General features: G+C 37.5%; 1 protein-coding gene across 9 annotated transcripts in view; it reads right to left on the bottom strand.

The window, feature by feature from the left end:
* KDM4C (lysine demethylase 4C) overlaps positions 1–23,421 on the bottom strand; it is a 586,257-nt gene that overhangs the window by 217,075 nt on the left and 345,761 nt on the right. For all 9 annotated transcript variants that reach the window (XM_073880748.1, XM_025887837.2, XM_025887836.2 and 6 more), the window contains 4 exons: positions 9,815–10,008; positions 6,729–6,964; positions 3,996–4,309; positions 176–284 (listed from right to left, as the gene is read on the bottom strand). In XM_073880748.1, the coding sequence (XP_073736849.1) occupies positions 176–284; positions 3,996–4,309; positions 6,729–6,964; positions 9,815–10,008 (853 nt within the window). The remainder of the gene's footprint in view (positions 1–175; positions 285–3,995; positions 4,310–6,728; positions 6,965–9,814; positions 10,009–23,421) is intronic.

The raw sequence follows: 23,421 nt of genomic DNA, 5'->3' as shown, positions 1-23,421 counted from the left end.
CAAATTCCTTTTGCCTGTAAACTGTTTATTACTTATGATCTCCTTATGGTATGTATGTCTTTGCAACTTGGTCAAATTTCCGCTCTACCAAGCAATTTTTAGACAAGTTTGTTATAACAAACAGAATAATGCTGAATATCATCAGAATAAACACTGCAAAACATCACAAGCTCACCTTCATCACTTGTTGCCTGCTGCTTCACCAGAGTCAGTGGGGATCTTGCTGGAGGCTTACTCAGTGGATGGCGCCAACTTTTAGCAGTTTTGGTTTCTCCCTCTATTCTCTGGTCACAGAACAAAAGTGGAGAAGAACCACAGTTAAAGACTTGTTTTGAATAAAAAACCATGGTTCACAATGATTTATGACAATTTAATTATAAAGAATTCTTATACTTATTTACCTCCTGGGGAATTAGTCCTTTAAAAAAAAAAAAAAGTCTTAAACCTGTAAGTCAAAAGGAATAGGAATCCATTCTATTAGTTATTTTACCAAGAGATCAATTAACTATCCTTCCAGTGCATATTAAAACACAATCTGTGGTGCAGGGTAGGCTTATCAAACTTGCAATTAACTCAGCAGTTAGCAAGTTTTCAAAAGTTCTTTCAAACTAGTCTAAATTTAGGATTATATATTCATGACAATACAGAACTGTGGCAATTGGTCACCTCTATGCTGGCCACATGTGAAAATCTGGCAGATTATTTTGCTTCCTATCCTTATCCAGAAAGCAATAATGCCAAAGTGAGCCTGTATGCTTCCTTCCATTCAGAAATAAATCATCACTTCTCTGAGGATCAAATAAGAAATTTAAAGTTTTTTTTAATATAGTACATTACTGTCATCTTGAAACCACTTAAATTTTATATAAAATTTTTTGTCTTGGTCTCTCCAAACTATATTTTTCCTTCCAAAGGTATATGAAAAGGCCATATGCCCCTTGACATCTTTGGATAGAACCTACTTACAAGCTTTCTTGCCCATGCACTCAAAACAACAACAATAACAACAACAAAAACCAGGATGTGAGGGGGGAGATGCTCAGAGAAAGAGTTTGAAACTAATGGGTTTTCATCAACAATTGACTAGGAAAGAAAGGAATCTCAGAAATGTCCCTGTAAGCTGAAGAAGCAGTAGCTGGAAGTACAGAAACTACACTGGCTTCTGACACCAAAACAGGATTATGAGAAAATGTGTGACAACATTCTAATCAAAGCTGGGAGTAAGGAAAGGATGTCAAAATAATACAGGATGAGGGCACCTGGGTGACTCAATCAGTTAAGTGTCTGATTCTTGATTTCAGCTCAGGTCATGATCTCAGGGTTGTGAGATCAAGCCCCGGATCAGGCTCCATACTGGGCATGGAGCCTGCTTAAGATTCTCTCTCTCCCTCTCCTTCTGCCCCTCCCCCTCAAAAAAAAAGTAATACAGGGTGAGATATATCTGTGGTTTATACCAGCTAAAAATTAATATGAAATATTTATCAAGTCCTCACCATGTGCTACATTGTTGTAAGAACTGAGCTACAGCAGGAAAAACTACACCAGGTCTCAGCTTTCAAGGAATGTGCATTATAGAGGAGGAAGGCACAAACGATAAACAAGTAAAAAGTATACATTTAGCATTAAGAAATATGCAATAGGGGGCACCTGGGTGGCACAGTCGGTTGAGCCTCCAACTCTTGGTTTCGGCTCAGGTCGTGATCTCAGGGTCATGAGATTGAGCCCTACATCAGGCTCCGCACTCAGCATGGAGTTGGCTTCAAATTCTCTTTCCCTCTCCCTCTGCCCCTCCCACTCATGCTCACGCGCGCTCTCTCTCTCTCTCTCAAGAAAATAGTTTTTTTGTTTTTTTAAGAAATGTGCAATAAAGGAAAAAAGGGCAGAACAAAGGAATGGAAAGAGATGGGAAGGATCTATTTTACATGAGGCCATCAGAGAAGGCCTTTCTGACAAGGAGACAGTTGAGTGAAGTCTTGAGTGCACTGAGGGAGCTCTTTGGGCTCAGAGGAGTATTTAGGGCAGCAGGAACAGCATGTAAGATGAAACATTTTCAGTGTATTCTAGGAAGAGCATGGAGCCCAATTATAGACAGAGACAGACACTGTTCAAAAAATAACATATTTCTTGGGAAGACTGACTAAAGCTGACTGCTGCAAGCATATACACAGCATTACACTTAATACTAAGAAACACAGTCAAAACCATATAAGAACAAAATGGGTCTGTATTGCTTAGAAGGGCTGCCTGACACCATGGTGTGAGAAAAGAATATCACACAGCTGATTCTGAGAAGGGGCAAACCAAGTCACTCAGGCCTCAAGGGCAGTGTTTGCTTTTCTATGCAGGCAGTCTTTGTTCAGTAAAATGATAAGGATAAAGGTTAAAGGCACCGAGGGTAGAATCACCTCCATTGAAAACAAGGAAATAGAAAAGTTACTTTCAGTTCCACTCTAGTTTAAAGAATATGAGTAAACGTAATTTAAACCGGCATTTGACTCATTCACCATTCCACAAAGAATCACAGTATCTGCTCAGCTGCGCTTAATCCCCATGTAAAATTAAGTTGTAAATTTTGCTTATTATTACATGAATACGATTTTCAAATTTCCTTTAGCAACCATTTCAAATAAATTAGACCATATTTTTCTATTTCTTGTATGTTTTTGACAAATATTTAATAGTTCAGTAGGTATACAATCATGCGTAAAATGGTAGAAGTTATTGGGTCAAATTAGTAAATTATCTATATTTTATTTGATATTTTTGAAAAGATTTTATTTATTTATTTGCCAGAGAGAGAGAGAGAGAGAGAGAGAAAACACAAGCAGGGGTAGTGGGAGAGGGAGAAGCAGACTCCCCGCCGAGTAGGGAGCCTGATTCTGGACTCGATCCCAGGACCATGGGACCATGACCTGAGCTGAAGGCAGACACTTAACCGACTGAGCCACCCAGGTGTCCCTTTATTTGATATTTTAAAATTACTATGAACTGACTATTCCAAGCTGATTTCCTTATCTAATCTCCCTTGTTATTTAAAGATGTGAAAATGCCTGTGGTGAGTTGAAATGAGCAAGAGCAACCAAGAAGTGGGTCTGTTCAGTGGCCAGCTCAATTTATCAGCTCCAAAAACTGGCACTCTCCTTACTTGTGTCCTTGAGTTCCATCATCAAGTTGTATAGGTCAACACAGGGTAATGAATTCTGACTATCACTACACACAATCGGAGCTTGTCTGGTCCATTCACAATCTTAGGATTAAAGCAACAGTGTATACTAAAAGCATATAATATAAATGCACAAGAACATATGAGAAACAGAGAGGCCCTATGCAAAGAGTTAGAATGGCGTGCCTAGCAATCAAGAGAGATCTTGAGTTTTCTGAAAGACAAAAGGCCTATTTCTGTCAGTGAGTGCGGCCAGAAAGGTCAACCTGGTCCTAGAATCAGAGCCCAGGTGGAGACAAGGGAAAGCACGACCAGGTGAGTTAAAACAGAGGCTGTGGGAAGCCTGGGACCGAGAGGTTTAACTGATGGCAGGAGGAGGTCAGAGCTCTGCAGGTGAATCATTTTCAGTATGGTTAATATTAACAGGTAATAGAACCAATAGAATCAATGTCAGTATCATTGTGATATCCTACTATAGTTTTCCAAGAAGGTACTATTGGGGGAAATTGGGGACACAAGATCTTTCTATATTATTTCTTACAACTGCAAATGAATCTATAATTATCTCAAAGTTCAATTTTAGAAAAAGTTACAGAAAAAGAAAATTAAGCTACTGCACGTAGCCAAAAATTCCATGCTCTCTGAATTATCACCATGTGAACCAGAGTTCACAAAAGGTTTACCTTCCAGTCGTTGAAGGAAATATGATTAAAACCTATTAATGTGAAATGTTATTTCTACCTTAAAGCAAGATTTCGATGCACAGCATGCTGTTTCCAGAAAATACTCTCACCACACAATAAATATAGTAAAAACAGACACTGCCACATACACCAGGGACTTCGAGGCCATTTCTCTCTCCACTGGAGACTGCTGGGACTTCCCCAGGTTCGAGGCCACTCCTGCGGCTCTCCACATCACTCTCTTCTCCCTCTGTCAACACACAGTTACTCTCTGCCACTGAGGAACATGACTCAGGTGACTTTGGCCATGGAAGCTTCGGTGGGTCTGACTCCTTGGATGTCACATGGCCACTAGATATGGAATCATCAGCTTCACTGGGATTTGAAGGTAGAATTATACCACAGGCTTGGTCATCCTTAGTTTGTATTTCCTCTGTTATAGATGTGCTTAAGCAACTATTTCCTGAGGAGTGAAACAAAGACTGTTAGTAAACCTTACATTACATTATTACTCAATAATAATTCTCAACAAAATTTCTATCTTTTGGCGTGCCTGGGTGGCTCAGTTGGTTAAACATCTGCCTTCAGCTCAGGTCATGATCCCAGGGTCCTGGGATGGAGCCCCATGTTGGGCTTTCCGCTCTGTGGGGAGCCTGCTTCTCCCTCTGCCTTTGCCTCTCCCCTGCTTGTGCTCTCTCTCTCTCTGTGTGTGTCAAATAAATAAATAAAATCTTAAAAAATTTTTTTTCTATCTTTCAACTGCTCCTCTATACTCCCATAGACATGAGTGGGAATGGTCACCACAGCACCATGGAGCCTTCACCGTTATTAAGGGGAAATCTTGGAGTTTGGCAAAAGAATATATTTACTGACAAAATTAGAGATTAAAAAGAGGTTACACTTTGACCAATGTCAAAAGCCAATGCAATAATAATTATCCAAAGTAATAGCAATTTGAAATCTTTCTAAAAATAGGAATTATATTCCAATACATGATGCTAAGAGCTGCTACTAATGAAACATTCCAGCTCAGAGAATGTAGGGAAAGAACACATGGAAGGCTGTATAAATCCAAATAAAAAGTATGTCCTACACTAAACCTGTATCACACACTGATGGAAAATAAAGGGAAAAAGACATCACGAGCATGTCTCTTCCACTGCCATCTCCATTCACCCTTCTCCCTCCCTTACAAACATTCAAAGGCATCATTTCACCTATCATATACTACCTTTGATGCTGAGCCAGCCAAGTTTTGTACCTTAAGTGTTCTGCCAGGTCTCAAACACTGGAAGTCAAAATACAAGGAACCATGTACCAACAGAACTAATAAAACTGGGTGCCCTTGGCCTAAACCACCCAGTAATCCGTCAAGTGGTTAATTAAATCCAGTGTGATTAAAGACTATGGTGAGGGACCATTAAAAAAATTCAGGGGTGCCTGGGTGGCTCAGTCAGTTAAGCGTCTACCTTCAGCTCAGGTCATGATCCCGAGGTCCTGGGATCAAGCCCCACGTTGGCTACCTGCTCAGCGGGGAGCCTGCTTCTCCCTCTCCCTCTGCCCCCACCCCCACCCATGCTCTCTCTCACTCTCTCTCTCTCAAATAAGTAAATAAAATATTTTGTTTAAAAATCCATAAGTATGGCATAACTGTGTTCTCTGCATTGCTTGCTATTCCTTTCTCTACCTTCTCCACCTTGAAATTTTCTATCCATTCATCACAAATCAATTCAGATATCACCTATTCCAGGAAACCTTGCCAGGCCAGCCTCTGGTCTGTTTGGTGTCTTTCCTTGGTATATCACCAATACACCTCTATTGTGGTACTTACCACACTGGATTGTAACTGTATGTTTGTCTAACTCTCCAATAAAGTATTAAGTCTCTAAAAGAAAGTCTATTATTTAAACTCTATTTAAACACAGATATTTCAAGAGCAAAAAGTAATGAAAATGGAGACACAGGAGAGAATCAAATTAGGACTATGATAAGGACTTTTTCTTTTACTCTAAGTGGAATAAGAGTAAGAAGGTAGGGACAAGACCTCACCTACATCTTTTAAAAGGATCACTCTGACTGCCATATGGAGAAGCAACTAGGATGGGTGACTAGGGTGGACACTGAAAAAACAGAAAAGAAGCAATTTCTGCAACAGTCCAGTCAAGAGATAACAGTACCTTGAATAAGGAGGAAGCAGGGGTAGATGGCCAGATTTGGGGGGTCCCACAGTTGAAAGACAGACTGGATGAGCAGTATGAGAAATTGCCAATAAGCTCAATTAGTAAAAGGACAAAAACTCCAACAAATATTTAAGAGGTAAAACATTACAGCAGTTTCAGAGACATATACTATAAAAGGGAAGAAAGCAAACTAGTTGAGACTTACAGGTGATGACTTTAGTACAGAGAAACACCCAGGGGACTATACATAGCATTTCACAAAACTGAATGATTTTTATTATTCTTTTTTAAAATCTTAATCTTTATTTTCTTCTTAAAATTAAGTTGAAAGCTAAGAATCTGCAAAGAATTATCTATAATTGGTTTTTACTGTTCCATGTAAATTTAGGAGAAGCTTTCCAAAAATGTATTGTATATTGTAAATTGAGTTGCACCCCTCCAAAAAAAATTTTGTTTTAGAATCTTTTTTTCTAGTAAACCAAATAGGCACCTGGCTCTCTCCTAACTCCATCAAACATAGCAGGGATGCTCCAGACTTCTACAACACTCACTTGGCCTCCTCACTGTTACTTCATAGCTTTAGATGCCTTACTGGTTAAGCTATGTGGAAAGGTAAGATATCTGTCCTAGAACAGATTTAAGGCATCAGATCATCAACCACCTCAAAACTTACATGTGAAACATGATCAGTCAGTTTCTCACCTGGGAGTTTGATATTATCTGATGAATTCTGATCCAGCTGCTTCCAGCTAGGAGAAGCCTCTTCTGAAGATGCTTCTGTGTTCCCCATCTTCACTGCTTTTTCTGGTTTTTCATTGACCTTGAGATCTTCTGGGTCTTGGTCAGCAGTAAGGCCCTCTGCACCATCAACTGCAGGTGACACTTCTTCGTCCCCCTCATTCTTAAGCCTCTTAGAGTGAGAACCAGTACACTGGAAACTATTAACAAGAGAAGCTGTGGTCAGAGCAGAATGTTTGCAGTGGACAGGATGAAACACATACCAATACAAATGTTATTTTCACTTACTGAAAGAAGTGAAAAAACTGATAGCTTTCTAATCATTATGCAAAAATAATCTTCACAATTAATAGATTAAATTTGAAGTTGAAATCTTAGCAGTTTTAATAACAATTTACTAAAAATTAAAATTAAAACAATTGTAAATAATTGATTATTAAACATTATTGGGGAAGATGTCATTGCTAAAATTTTATAACAATATTAAAAGAAGTCTGAAAATAAAAGTAAAGTGAAAAATGATGACACAGGGGATAATAAAGTCATAAATATTTTTTAGGTAATAAAGAAAGGAAAAGGAAAAGAGGAGATATCTATAAGCTGTTGTTAAAATCTGAGTAGATTATTTACATTCTAAGGTGAACTAGTGGCCATACACTTCCCTGAGTTTCGTTTAATTCTAAGTATGCATGAATATCATTAAAATTAAATGCCAAATCATTATTAGCTAAAGGAATTAAACAGGAGACAGGCTCTATGTATTAAACACCTTATACCTATTCTTGTTTTCAGAGTGGACACCATTTTAATTTTTTTCTTCTCAGTATTTTCCAGAAAGTCACTTGATGGCTTTGTCGTAGATGCTTTTTGTATAAGACACAACATTTCCAACACTATCATTTAAGAAGAATTACAACTCAAATCTAAGCAACATGTATTTCCATGTCTACACACACACACACCACTATGCATTACAGGAAGTCAGGGAGGGCAGGGTTCTGGGATGAGGGCAGTAGCCAAGGATAACCTATGTAAATTAGCTTTGGCTGCTACTGGCAGTTCTGATATCATCATCACCATTATCACTTTTACCGAAAACCCGTGCATTGGACATGTGGGAAATCTTCACATTATATATAGCATAGCATATGTAAAATAAGATAGCTGATTTTTCCTTGAGATTTCAATGAATCATTCACTTCATTACATTTCCTGGATAGGATATTACAAATGCCATGATGAAGCCACAAGTCTGAGCATAATCAACGAGGTCCTTAACATGAGGCTTTCTAACTGGGTGATCAAAGTCCATTGATTATTTTAACCTACTAAAAGGTATTTCAAATCTGTTCAATGTCTTAGATCTATGTTCTCTGCCAACCCAAAAGGGCCACTCTAGTTAGTAACTAGGAGAACAGATCATACACCTAATTAAAGTATTGTGTTTTCTATCCATTAAAGTACAATTCTCAAGATGTTTTATTGATATTTCTTTTGAACTCAGATTGACTACTGCCTCCTCCCACAGGTAGCCTTTTTGGCACTGACTCTCTAAATCAGTATTTTCTAAACTTTTTTTAATAAAACCAACCCATTATAAGTTTTTTATTTTAGATAGTGACATGACACACTCATACACACATGTTCACACATCAGGAATTAATACTTACCACAGAAAAGAACTATAATACTTTTTATTCTATTTTACTTCCTAATTTAAAAATGTTGTTCCTAGTCTACCAAATTGATTTGAAAACTAACAGTTTGAAAATCACTGCTGTAAATTATAGGGTAAATTAAGAACACCTGAGTTTTAGTTCTGCTACTAATTCCATGCCTCAGGTATACCTCTTATAAAATGCAGAAGTCTGACTCCATGTTCTTAAGTTTCCTCCACTCACTACCATTCTAAAATAGCAGAAAATAAATGTCAGAGTAAGATAATAAGCATCAGAAGTGTGGGCAAAGTTTAAAATTACACTGTTATATAATGGCAAAAAAAAAAAAAAAACTAGAAATGAGCTATTGATCCAAACACAGGGGATTAAATACATGCAGGCATTCAGTATTATGCTGTACCAAATCATTTAATTACATGAAAAACACAAAACCGGTCATCAAAGGGTTAACAGAGCATGGCCCCAATTTTGGAAAAGTATATTATATAATATAATAAACACATATGTTAAGGATATCTACCAAATGTTAATTAACACTGGTTATCTCTGGATTGTGACGTTATGAGTAATTTGGGATTCCTTCACTATTCTTTTCCTTATTTTACAAATATTCTCCAATGTCAAATATTACTTTTACAATCTGAAAGAAAAACAATGAGCAATATTGGAAAATAAAAGTATAATATAAACCTAGAAAATATAAGAACCTAAAACGTTTGCCAAAGACCTAAGCAACATAACACATGCTCCATTCAATGGGTTTTAAGATAGCAAGATGTGCACAGATGACCTAAAAGCTTTTGAAATGGTCCTGGCCACAAAAATGGAATTTGGAATAAAGTTCACATGGACAACCATATTAAACAAATAAAACATGCTCTGCTTTACATCTTGTAAAATAATAGAACCAAGTGTATAAAATGTAGCAAAATGTAGGTATCCTGATGAGTAAAGTATCTCAAATGTTTGACAAATGAAGAAAACAACTGAAGTCAGAAAGAAAATCAGTAGCAAAATGAAAAAGTTCAACATCAAGTTTTTGGAGTTGATAAACCTATGGAGATGAACACTGGGCACTAATACAACCTTAATGTATATTAGTGTAAGGAGTCTAGGAAGTTCCTGGACTGCTCTTTTTGCCATGCATAGCATGTCAGGAATATTCTCAAGCACATTATACACCCCTTCTTATATTTTATTTATTATACTTAAGAATTATAAATACTTTGCCTCAAATTTTCAGTAAGATATTAAGTAAATTTATGATGGATAAACAGGAGGAAGCAAATGAATAGTTTTTGAGAACATCATGTTCAATGACCCATTTTTATTGAGTAGGTACAAGTGGGATGGAAGTGAAGAAATCATTACCTCCTAGATGCTTTTCTTACTTTCCTCCTTCTCTGCAGCCATGCTTTTACTTCAGGTGTGGATTCTGGAGTAGGCTTTGTGTGATCAATGGTGTATATATCCTTTCCTTGTTTCCAAAGCTGATATCTGTCTGGCTGAAATTTCCTCACAAAGATATCCATTGAGATTTTCACCATGTCTTTCCTGCAGGTGCACTGAAACACAACAGGGTTGGAGTGCTTTAAACATTGTATGGGCTACATAAAGTCACACTAAGTCATACTTTGAATGTACCATACATGAATACTCACTACATACTTGAGGATAATGTTTTACATTTTCAAATATGCAGTGAGTGATAAATTCAATTTTTCCGACTGGAGGTGACAACCTATACATTCACATTTACAAATAATAAAATGCAGTGTATGGTTCATCGAGAACTTGTATCAAAAACAACCAAAAGGAAAGCACACTTTTGAAAGCATGCCTGCAACAGAAGGATTAACCTCTCATCATGAGTATTATCAATGCGCTGAGTGCTGGAAGGCCTATAAACCTGAAAACCAGGTTGTAATGAATAAAAATAGCCAATGTATGCTTTTTTAGAAAAATTCAACCATGGGGCGCCTGGGTGGCTCAGTCATTAAGCGTCTGCCTTCAGCTCAGGTCATGATCCCAGGGTCCAGCATCAGGCTCCCTGATCAGAGGGAAGCCTGCTTCTCCCTCTCCCACTCCCTGCTTGTGTTCCCTTTCTCGCTGTGTCTCTCTCTGTCAAATAAATAAATAAAATCTTAAAAAAAAAAAAAGAAAACTTCAACCAATAGATTGAGATAAATTTTCTTCAAGATGTATTTTAATCACATGTATGTTTATTAATAAATATATGCTAACAAATTAACCAACAATTAGAGCAAATGACTGACTTCTATGTCCTATCCATAAGACACCTACCATCATCACTTTAAACATATAACTAAGAAGAAGGAATAGTGTTAAGGGGAGAAATTCAAAGAAAAGTTTATTTTAAATCTACTAGGACTTTGATTACCATGAATACATAGTCAGCAGTTCCATCTTATAAAACAAGTTTCCTATAAAGACTTAACAGGTTAAATTGTGTCTAGGTCAACATTCCATTTAATAGGGCAGATTTCATTCAAAACAATCCCTAACACACCTGATGACAGACTGGTTGACTCAACACTCGAAATAATGTCTCTCAATATTTTGGTGATAAAATTATCATTTCCATCCAAATTAATTTCAAAGCCTTAATAATCTCCAAACTGTACCATATATCCCTAGAGTTCAAATCTTGACAGGTATAATGCTTTTTGAAAGTTCTTACACTCAACATGCCTAAAATAACCTCAACAGCAAACATTCTGTTATCAATGATACCATGATTCTTCCATTCTTCTACATTCATAGTCAACATTTCCCAATCCCTAACTTTCTTATCTACTAAAACTCCTGTCATCATCTACAGCTAGTTCTTCCATTAAAATGTCTCCTGCATTAAGTCCTTATACCAGCATCCTTCCATCTTTACTTTCAGACACTGAACCCTAGCAAAACAAAGCAAACTCCTTTCTCTGCATGCAGTCACTCCTAGCACCAATTCATCTTTATAGCTCTCACTTTAATCCCCCTCAAATATCATATAACCTTTCATTTCTGAGTTCAATAAGCTGTAAACTATGCTGCTCTGCTTTTAGAATAAAATCTAGACTCCTGAGTCATTAAAGGGATCCAAGATTTGACTCTGCCAGTGAGATTTCCAAGTTTCTCTCCCATTACAAGTCAACATGAATACTCCTCTTCAACCCAAGGAGCATAATCACCAAAGCCCAAATGCACCAGATGCTTCCTTAACTCAGTACTTCTGCTCCTACCACAATGTACTCCCACTCACTGCTCTGCTATTACAAAAAAGATTCATCCCAAACACTGTAAATTGTACCAACTATTCCTCTGAATGCAGTACTGTTTATCTACAGCTCTGCTTTCTATTATTAGTTAAGTATAGAGAAAGTTCTACAATATTTTGCTATAATTATCTTGGCCTTTAAATATGGAAAATGGAAATGTGAGAAATTTTAATATATTTTGGTTTAAGATGCAATCCTTCCCCTAAAGTAAGAAACAGAAGCTCAGATTCATCAGCAGAAACTTTCTTATTTCCTTAAAGTGTTACTAATATTTGCTTCATGATGAAAAATAAGGGAATGAACAATATAGATACAATTAGTTTCTTTGGCAAGGGAGAATTTTGTCTTACACATCTGACCTTCCCACTCCCCTCTCCCAGATCCTAGATTTTGTGAACATGCAGCAAGATCTACCACTCAGTTGGCTGCTTGACGCACTACAAAGGATTAAGTACTATCACCAAATTAAAATATTCAGGAATAAAGAGTCAAAAATACCCAAAATTGTTGTACACCTGAAGGCAATATAACATTGTGTGTCAACTTTACCTCAATTTTTTAAAAAGGGAAAAATTTGTGGATATTATAGACTTGGCAATACAACTGTAAATAAATTGGCTAACATTTAAAAAAAAAGAAAAAATACCCAAAATAATGCAAGGAACAATATCAGAGTTAAAAATAGTAAAATTCAGCAGCACAGAGAAATCTATTCTTTATTTTTTATTTATTTATTTATTTAGAGAAATTTACTCTTCTAAGTACTGACAAATAGTAACACTCATCTAAACCCTCTGGAAATTAAATGAGGTCATTTAAGAGAATGCATTAAATAACTTTATTAGTAGGAAAGAATGACATTAACAGTCCCATTAAGAAATAAAGAAACTTGCACACTACGTATTAATACAAAGTACAATAATCAGTAATAGATAATACATTTCAAGCAAACTATTTGCGATATCAAGTCAAAATAGTAATAAGAATAGCTATTCTTTCTGCTCCTTTTAAAAACATACGCATAATTGTTAAAAATGCTAAGTCCAAATTTAAAGAGAATTGTCAGGAGTCTGTGTGCATTGAATTCTACCATATTTCACTACCCTAAGACTTATTACATAGAATCGTGATTATTTGTTCCTATCCCGCAGAAAGTCAAATTGATGCTATTATTGATACTTAAAACCATCAATCTAATTTAAAGATGAAAATGCTTTAAAAATCAGCAACTTCCTATGACAGAAAATACATAGTTATTTCAGTTGTAGAATTGGAATCTTCACTAACCACAATAATGATTGATAAAATAAGAAGTTAAGAGGGGGTGGAGCAAGATGGCGGAGGAGTAGGAGACATGGACTTCGTCTGGTCTCAGGAATTCACCTGGATAGGGATCAAACCATTCTGAACACCTATGAACTCAACAGGAGATTGAAGAAATGAATAGCAAAAACTCACTGAACAGGAAAGCGACCACTTTCTGGAAGGTAGGATGTGCAGAGAAGTGAATCCGAGGCGATACTCGGGAGAATAGACGGTGGAGAAGGGGGCCTCCATCGGCCACTTCTGGCAGGTGATAGAGCAGTGGAGCACAAAATCGGAAATTTTAGAATTCGGCTCCACTGAGGGACGTTGCTCCAGTGACTAAGCGGGGGTTGGAACCCTCATGGGAGAGTGTGATCTAAGGACCCTCAGGGTCACAGAAAGACCAGGTGTGCCTGAGTGTAGCAGAGTTCCCAGGTATCAGAGCAGGGAAGCTGGCTGCAGAGACGGAGCCGACGAGTGGGTTCTCAGCTCGGGGTTGCCATAAACTGTGATCCGTGACACAGTCAGGCCACTGTTCCTCCAGCAGGGACCGAACAAGCGGCAGATCTGAGGACACTCCACTTCCTCCCCCCGCAGGAGCAGCGCAGGAGTGCACCGCAGGGATCTGCTAGGTTTGGAGACTCCACACCGACTTGGGTGCCAGAGATAGAAATGCTCAGTCACAGGCCGGGTGAGCACAGAGTGCAGCCAGAGACCAGAGAGACAGGAGTGATTGCTTTTCTCTGGGGGTGCACTGAGGAGTGGGGCCCCAAGTTCTCGGCTCCTCCGGGGCAGAGATTGGGAGGCCGCCATTTTCACTCTCGTTCTCCAAAACTGTATGGAAATCTTCCAGGGAACAAAAGCTCCCAAGAGCAAACCAGAGCAGATTACTTACCCCAGACCGGGTGACGGCGGGGCAGTTCTGCCTCCGGCAAAGATATTTGGGAACCACGGCAACAGGCCCCTCCCCAGAAGATCAGCAAGAACCGCCAGCCAAGACCAAGTTTACCAAACAATGAGAAGGGCAGAACTCCAGCGCTAGGGGAATACTGCATATAGAATTCATGGCTTTTTTTACCATGATTATATACTCTTTCAAAGTTAATTATTTTAACTTTTTTTTTTAATTTTTCTTTTTCCAACTTTTTCAACATCATCCCTTTTTTAAAAAATATTTTTTATTTTTCATTTTTAGAGTCATATTCTATCACTTTATAGTACTTAACCTTAGTTTTGGCATATAGGTTGTTCTCTCTTTAAAATTATGAGATACATTTTCTTCTAACAGATCAAAATATACCCTAAATCTCTAGTGTACGGCTTTCTTCTAGTATCCTCCCTGAACACATTCTCTCCCCGCTTTTTTTAAATCCTCTTCTTTCTTTTTAAAACCAACTTCTTATCAATTCCTTTTATAAAATCTTTTATAATTTTCATCCTAACATTCATATTCCATCCCTTCACCATATTTACACTTATTTTTGTACATATATAAGTTTTTCTTTCTTGAAAATTTTCAGAGGCACTTTTTTCTAACAGACCAAAATATGCCCAAAATCTAGCGTGTGGCACTGATCTATGCACCAGCCTGATCATATATGATCGTATTCTGGTTTTTGTTTTGTTTTTCTTTTTATCTTATTCTATTTGTTATTTTTTTTTCTTTTTCTTTTTTCTTTCTTTCCCTTTCTTTTCCCCTGATTTCAGGTCTTTTCTGATTTCATTAGTGTATATTTTCTGGGGACGTTGTTACCCTGTTAGCATTTGGTGCTCTCATTCATCTATGCTCCTCTGGACAAAATGACAAGATGGAAAAAATCACAAGAAAAAGAACAAGAGGCAGTACCGATGGCCAGGGACCTAATCAATATGGACCTTAGTAAGACGTCAGATATACAGTTCAGAATGCTGATTTTAAAGATACTAGCTAGGCTTCAAAAAAGCACAGAAGTTATTAGAGAAACCCTTTCTGGAGAAATAAAAGAACTAAAATCTAACCAAGTCGAAATCAAAAAGGCTACTAATGAGTTGCAATCAAAAAAGGAGGCTCTAACTGCTAGGATAAATGAGGCAGAAGACAAAATCAGTGAGATAGGAGATCAAAAGATGGAAAATAAAGAAGCTGAGAAAAAGAGAGAGAAACAACTACTGGATCGCGAGGGCAGAATTCAAGAGGTAAGTGATACCATAACACAAAACAAAATTAGAATAATTGGAATCCCAAAAGAAAAGAAAGAGTTAGAGTGGCAGAAGGTATAGTGGAGCAAATTATAGCAGAGAACTTCCCTAATGTGGGGAAGTAAACAGGCATCAAAATCCAGGAGGCACAGAGAACCCCTCTCAAAATCAATTAAAATAGGTCAACACCCCAACATCTAATAGTAAAACTTACGAGTCTCAGAGACAAAGAGAAAATCCTGAAAACAGCTTGGGAGAAGAGATCTGTAACCTACAATGGTAGAAACATTAGATTGGCAAAAGACCTATCCACAGAGACCTGACAGGCCAGAAAAGACTGGCATGATATATTCAGAGCACTAAAGGAGAAGAAAATGCAGCCAGGAATATTATATCCATCTAGGCTGTCATTATCAATAGAAGGAGAGATAAAAAGCTTCCAGGACAAACAAAAACTAAAGGAATTTGCAAACACGAAACCAGCCATACAAGAAATATTAAAACAGTTCCTCATAGCAAAGAGAGAGCCTAAAAGCAACATAGACCAAAAAGGAACGCAGACAATATACAGTAACAGTGACCTTACAGGCAATAAAATGACACTAAATTCATATCTTTCAATAGTTGCCCTGAATGTAAATGGGCTAATGCCCCAATCAAAAGACACAGGTTATCAGATTGGATAAAAAAACAAGACCCATCGATACGCTCTCTGCAAGAGACTCATTTCAAACCCAAAGACACCTCCAAATTGAAAGTGAGGGGGTAGAAACCCATTTACCATGCTAATGGACACCAAAAGAAAGCTGGGGTGGCAGTCCTTATATCAGACAAATTAGATTTTAAACCAAAGACTGTAATAAGAGATGAGGAAGGAACTATATCCTACTTAAAGGGTCTATCTAACAAGAAGATCTAACAATTGTAAATATCTATTCCCCTAACATGGGAGCAGCCAATTATATAAGCCAATTAATAAAAAAGCAAAGAAACACATCGAGAACAATAAAATAATAGTGGGGGACTTTAACACCCCCCTCACTGAAATGGACAGATCATCTAAGGAAAAGACTAAAAAGGAAATAAAGACTTTCGGGGGCGCCTGGGTGGCTCAGTTGGTTAAGCGACTGCCTTCGGCTCAGGTCATGATCCTGGAGTCCCGGGATCGAGTCCCACATCGGGCTCTCTGCTCAGCGGGGAGTCTGCTTCTCCCTCTGACCCTCTTCCCTCTCGTGCTCTCTATCTCTCATTCTCTCTCTCTCAAATAAATAAATAAAATCTTTAAAAAAAAAAAAAAAAGACTTTCGGGACCTCTGGGTGGCTCAGTCATTAAGCATCTGCCTTCGGCTCAGATCATAATCCCAGAGTCCTGGGATCGAGCCCCGCATTGGGCTCCCTGCTTAGCGGGAAGCCTGCTTCTCCCTCTCCCTCTACCCTGCTTGTGTTCCCTCTCTGGATGTGTCTCTCTCTGTGAAATAAATAAAATCTAAAGAAAAAAAATTTTTTTAAAGACTTTAAATGACACACTGGACCAAATGGACTTCACAGACATATTCAGAACATTCCATCCCAAAGCAACAGAATACACATTCTTCTCTAGTGCCCATGGCAGTCTCCAGAATAGATCACATCCTAGGTCACAAATCAGGTCTTAACCAGTACCAAAGATTGGATCATTCCCTGCATATTTTCAGACCACAATGCTTTGAAACTAGAACTCAGTTACAAGAGTAAAGTTCAAAAGAACTCAAATACATGGAGGCTAAAGAGACTTCTACTAAAGAATGAATGGATCAAACAGGAAATTAAAGAAGAATTTTAAAAATCATGGAAACCAATGGAAAGGAAAATACAACTATTCAAAATCTTTGAGATGCAGCAAAGGCTGTCCTAAGAGAAAAGTATATAGCAATACAAGTCTTTCTCAAGAAACAAGAAAGGTCTCAAATACACAAACTAACCCTACACCTAAAGGAGCTAGAGAAAGAACAGAAAATAAAGCCAAAACCCAGCAGGAGAGGAGAAATAATAAAGATCAAGCAGAAATCAATGAAATAGAACCCGAAAGAACAATAGAACAGATCAACAAAACTAGGAGCTGGTTCTTTGAAAGAATTAACAAGATTGATAAACCCCTGGCAAGGCTTATCAAAAAGAAAAGAGAAATGACCCAAATAAATAAAATCATGAATGAAAGAGGAGAGATCACAACCAACACCAAAGAAATACAAACAATTATAAGGACAAATTATGAGCAATTCTATGCCAGCAAATTAGATAATCTGGAAGAAATGGATGCATTCCTAGACATGTATCAACTACCAAAACTGAACCAGGAAGAAATAGAAAACCTGAACAGACCTACAACCACTAAGGAAATTGAAGCAGTCATCAAAAATCTCCCAACAAACAAAAGCCCAGGGCCAGATGGCTTCCCAGGGGAATTCTACCAAACATTACAAGAAGAATTAATACCTATTTTTCTGAAACTGCTCAAAAAAACAGAAATGGAAGGAAAACTTCCAAACGAGTTTGGAAGTTTTGCATTGGAGGCCACCATTACCTTGATCCCCAAACCAGACAAAGGCCCCATCAAAAAGGAGAATTACAGACCAATATCCTTGATGAACATGGATGGAAAAATTCTCACCAAAATACTAGCCAGTAGGATCCAACAGTACATTAAAAGGATTATTCACCACAACCAAGTGGGATTTATCCCTGCACTGCAAGGTTGGTTGAACATCCGCAAATCAATCAATGTGATACAATACATTAATAAAAGAAAGAACAAGAACCATATGATCCTCTCAATAGATGCAGAAAAAGCATTTGACAAGTATAGCACCCTTTCCTGATCAAAACTCTTCAGTGTATATGGCGAGAGGGTACATATCAATATCATAAAAACCGTCTATGAAAAATCCACAGCCAACATCATGTTCAATGGGGAAAAACTGACATCTTTCCCCCTAAGGTCAGGAAAACAACAGGGATGTCCACTCTCACCACTGCTATTCAACATAATATTAGAAGTCCTAGCCACAGCAATTGGACAACAAAAAGAAATAAAAGGCATCCAAATCGGCAAAGAAGTAAATCTCTCACTCTTTGAAGATGATATGATACTTTATGCGGAAAACCCAAAAGAATCCACCCCCAAACTGTTGGAACTCACAGGAATTCAGTAAGGCGGCAGGATATAAAATCAATGCACAGAAATCAGTGTCATTCCTATACAGAAACAAGAAGACAGAAGAAAGAGAAAGTAAGGAGTCTATCCCATTTACAATTGCACCCAAAACCATAAAATACCTAGGAATAAATCTAACCAAGGAAGCAAAGGATCTGTACTCAGAATACTATAAAATACTCCTGAAAGAAATTGAAGAAGACACAAAGAAATGGAAAACCGTTCCATGTTCATGGATTAGAAGAACAAACATTGTGAAGATGTCAATGGTACCTAGAGCAATCTACACATTCAATGCAATCCCCATCAAAATACCATCCACGTTTTTCAAAGAAATGGAACAAATAATACTAAAATTTGTGTGGAACCAGCAAAGACCCCGAATAGCCCGAGGAATGTTGAAAAAGAAAAGCAAAGCTGGCGGCATCACAATTCCGGACTTCAAGCTCTATTACAAAGTTGTCATCATCAAGACAGTATGGTACTGGCACAAAAACAGACACATAGATCAATGGAACAGAGTAGAGAGCCCAGAAATGGATCCTCAACTCTATGGTCAACTAATATTCGACAAAGCAGGAAAGAATGTCTAATGCAAAAAAAGACAATCTCTTCAACAAATGGTGTTGGGAAAATTGGACAGCCACATGCAGAATAATGAAACTGGACCATTTCCTTACACCACACACAAAAATAGACTCAAAATGGATGAAAGACCTCAATGTGATACAGGAATCCAGCAAAATCCTTGAGCAGAACACAGGCAGCAATCTTAGACCTCAGCCACAGCAACTTCTTCCTAGAAACAATGTGAAAGGCAAGGGAAGCAAGGGCAAAAATGAACTATTGGGACTTCATTAAGATAAAAAGCTTTTGTATAGCAAAGGAACAGTTAACAAAATCAAAAGACAACCGACAGAATGGGAGAAGATATTTGCAAATAACATATTAGATAAAGGACTAGTATCCAAAATCTATAAAGAATTTATCAAACTCAACACCCAAAGAACAAATGATCCAATCAAGAAATGGGCAGAAGACATGAACACACATTTCTGCAAAGAAGACATCCAAACGGCCAATAGACACATGAAAAAGTGCTGAACATTGCTCGGCATCAGGGAAATCCAAATCAAAACCTCAATGAGATACCACCTCACACCAGTCAGAAGGGCTAAAATTAAGTCAGGAAGTGACAGATGTTGGCGGGGATGCGGAGAAAAGGGAACCCTTCTACACTATTGGTGGGAATGCAAGCTGGTGCAGCCACTCTGGAAAACAGTATGGAGGTTCCTCAAAAAGTTGAAAATACAGTTACTATATGATCCAGCAATTGCTCTACTGGGTATTTACCCTAAAGATACAAATGTAAGGATCCGAAGGAGTATGTGCACCCTGATGTTTATAGTAGCAATGTCCACAATAGCCAAACTGTGGAAAGAGCCAAGATGTCCATCGACAGATGACTGGATAAAGAAAATGTGGTACACACACACACACACACACACACACACACACACACACACACACACACACAATGGAATATTATGCAGTCATCAAAAGGAATGAAATCTTGCCATTTGCAACAACGTGGATGGAACTGGAGGGTATTATGCTGAGCAAAATAAGTCAATCAGAGAAAGACATTTATCATATGACCTCACTAACATGAGGAATTCTTAATCTCAGGAAACAAACTGAGGGTTGCTGGTGTTGTTGGGGGGTGGATGGCATGGGGTGGCTGGTGATAGACATTGGGGAGGGTATGTGCTATGGTGAGCGCTGTGAATTGTGCAAGACTGTTGAATCACAGATCTGTTCCTCAGAAACAAATAATACATTATATTTAAAAAAAAAAAGATAGCAGGAGGGGAAGAATGTAGGGGGGGAAATCAGAGGGGGAGATGAACCATGAGAGATGATGGACTCTGAAAAACAAACTAAGGGTTCTAGAGGGGAGGCGGTGGGAGGATGGGTTAGCCTGGTGATGGGTATTAAAGAGGGCACGTTCTGCATGGAACACTGGGTGTTATACGCAAACAATGAATCATGGAACACTACATCAAATACTAATGATGTAATGTATGGTGATTAACATAACATAATAAAATAAAAAAAACAACTAATGATGTATGGTGATTAACATAATAACAAAAAATTAAAAGAAAATTACTTATGTGATACATTCTCACATCCTAGTAATAAATGTAATTTAAGCATCCTAGTCATAAGTGTAATACTTTTACACTTATTCGAAAGAATATATTGACATTCAGGTAGGAGAGAAATATATGAATGTAGATACTCTTTGTGTGAGAAATTCTTTGAGAAGTTCTTGCACTAAAAAACTGAAAATAACTAGCAAGATTTTGTTTTTATTTTCTGAATGACCCATTACTTGCAATATGTTTCAAAACTACTAATGATAACAGTGTGTTGTGATTCCTTGTTGAGAACTGCTATGTAATCTTCAGGAAGTTATTATTATTATTATTACTATTGAAGTATGGTTAACACACAATGTTACAGTAGTTTCAGGTGTACAACATAGTTGAGGAAGTTGTGATTCTTGACTTTCTCCTAAACTGAAAATTAGTGAATCTGAAGATCTCTTTCAGTTTTAAGATAATTTATTGCTACATATAGGATGAGGAGTTATGGTTAATTGCAAAACATGTAAAAGGCTTATGCATTTTAGTTGAGTTATGTGGATACACAATAAAAATATTTAAATATTTTTTAAAAAGTTAATATTTAAAATACCCACAACTGAGGTATTGCCTTTAACATATTTCCTTTGTGGCACACAGGATGGCTAATTAATTATGAAAATATCTGATGTGCAAATGTCTGATAAGGAAGGCTTTGAAGGTATGAAAAAATGTGTGAAACAATTCTGCTTTTCAGTCTATTAACAATTAAATGATAATTAGGAAGGAACTAAGAAAAGAATGCCTTAAAATAAGACAAGTCTGGCAGCAACTTGATGTAGCTATTATGGTTATTATGAGGGTGTTAAAGGTTGAATTCTGACCCCCTAAAAAGGTATGGTGACATGCTCACCCCAGGTATATCAGAATGTGATACTATATGGAAATAGGGTTAATGCAGAAGTAATGACTTAAGGTCATACTGGAGTAGGTGGGCCTTTAATCTAAAAGGACTGGTATCCATACCAGAAAAGAAGAGACACAGACACACAGGGGAGAAGGCCATATGAAGATGGAGGCACAGATTGGAGTAATATGCCTACAAGGCAAAGACCACCAAGGATTAACTTCACCACCAGGAAGAGGTGGGGAAGGATCTCAGAGGAAGGACAGACTTGTTGACACCTTGATTTTGGAATTCCAGCTTCCATAACTGTGAGACAATACATTTCTGTTGTTTTCAGCCATCCAGGTTGCAGTGCTTTGTTACAGCAGTTCTCAGAAATGAATAAAGCCTTAGAAAACTAATAACAAATTTTTGGTACTGTCCAGTGCATTACTGCTATAACAAATACATAAAAATTGTGGAAGTGGCTAAGGAGAAGCATAAAGAAACTTTCTGTCATCATAAACAATACAAATATATTCATGAACAAAATGTCACTAGACATATGAGCCTTGCTTTTGGCAAGGTCTTGGATGGAAATGAGGAACATGGTATTGGACACTGGAAGAAAGGTGATCCCTGTTATGAAGTGGCAGAATTGTGTTCTTCTGTTGGGTCGCAGGTCAAACTTGTAAGTGATGAGTTTGAATATGTAGTTGAGTATATTTCCAAGGAAAGAATGGAAGGTGCAGCCTATTTTCTTTGTTGTTTATCATAAAATAGGAGAGGGAAGAAATAAACTGATGAAGGAACTGCTAAGCAAAAAGGAAAACCTCAGCCTATCCACATAAGTGTGCTCTGGAGATCGGGCTAATGGTTTGGTGGGACAAACATCTGCTAAGGAGATTTAGCATGTGAATCATGAATCAACTCAACCATCTCAGCAGAAGCCAGGACTAGCGAGGTAGTTATCCTGGAAAGAAATATAGAGGAACTTCCTGTATGATGGCCTGGATAGCCATGATTGCACAGAAAGCCAACACAGTTTTAGAGATTTTTATACCAGCAAAAGTGCTGCTAGCTTGGACTGAAAGGGATATAGAGACAGAATAAAATAAAGGAAGAATGACTCCAAGGGCAAGGTACAGTAAAGAAGACTGAGCCAACAGGATTTCCTCAGGCTGTCAGAGCAGCCTTAACAAACTAATATACTGGGGGTAGAGAAAGATGTTGTCATACATGTTCTGTAAGATACATTAATTGAGGGATTAAATTAACTAGAAAACACATTCATGCTAAATTTTTCTAAACAACAAAAACCCAACCAAAATAGCTATCTATTCAATGGTATAAAAGATAATATACAAATTATTCCTTTAAATATATTAAATTATTCCTTTAAAATTCTATTTGGGATTATGTCTTGGAAGATGAGAAAAAGGAAAAAAATACTATGAACTTGTTGAGGAACTACAGGACTATAGTATGATGCAGCATAGTATGGTACTTAAAAATCTGAATTCAAACCCCACCTTCACTACTGAGCAGCTGTGTAATCTTAATCAAGTTATTGAACCTCTCCTTCCCTTAGTTTCCTGATCTGAAAAACTGGGCATAATAATGTTAACTACCCCAGGGGGCTGATACAAAGATCAAACTTTTCGTACTTGTAAAACTCTTACTTTGGCTGCTATAAATGTTACATCAGTGTCTATTTTTTTTTAAATAGGATAAATCTTACACAAATAGCTTTATACTGGTTTGACCACAAGAAAACATGGGTTCCTAGGATTATTAAATTTTGCCTTACTGAGAAAGTTGAATCAACTGAGGAAATAAGAACCAGGCTATGAAGTCTGACAAATGGTCATAAGTGTCAATGAGAAGTGCACAGTGGTTTTGAAGAATCAAGAGCAGACAAGGACTTCTAGTTAACTGAGAGATAATGTAAGAAGACAGGGTCACTGTCATGGGTGAGACCA

This window comes from Callorhinus ursinus, unplaced genomic scaffold (genome assembly GCF_003265705.2).
Source record: "Callorhinus ursinus isolate GAN/ISIS: 27379988/994484 unplaced genomic scaffold, GSC_fseal_2.0 scaffold39, whole genome shotgun sequence".
Lineage (NCBI taxonomy): Eukaryota > Metazoa > Chordata > Mammalia > Carnivora > Otariidae > Callorhinus > Callorhinus ursinus.
The sequence above is the reverse complement of the archived record's forward strand: the minus strand, read 5'-3'. Positions and strand labels throughout refer to the sequence as shown.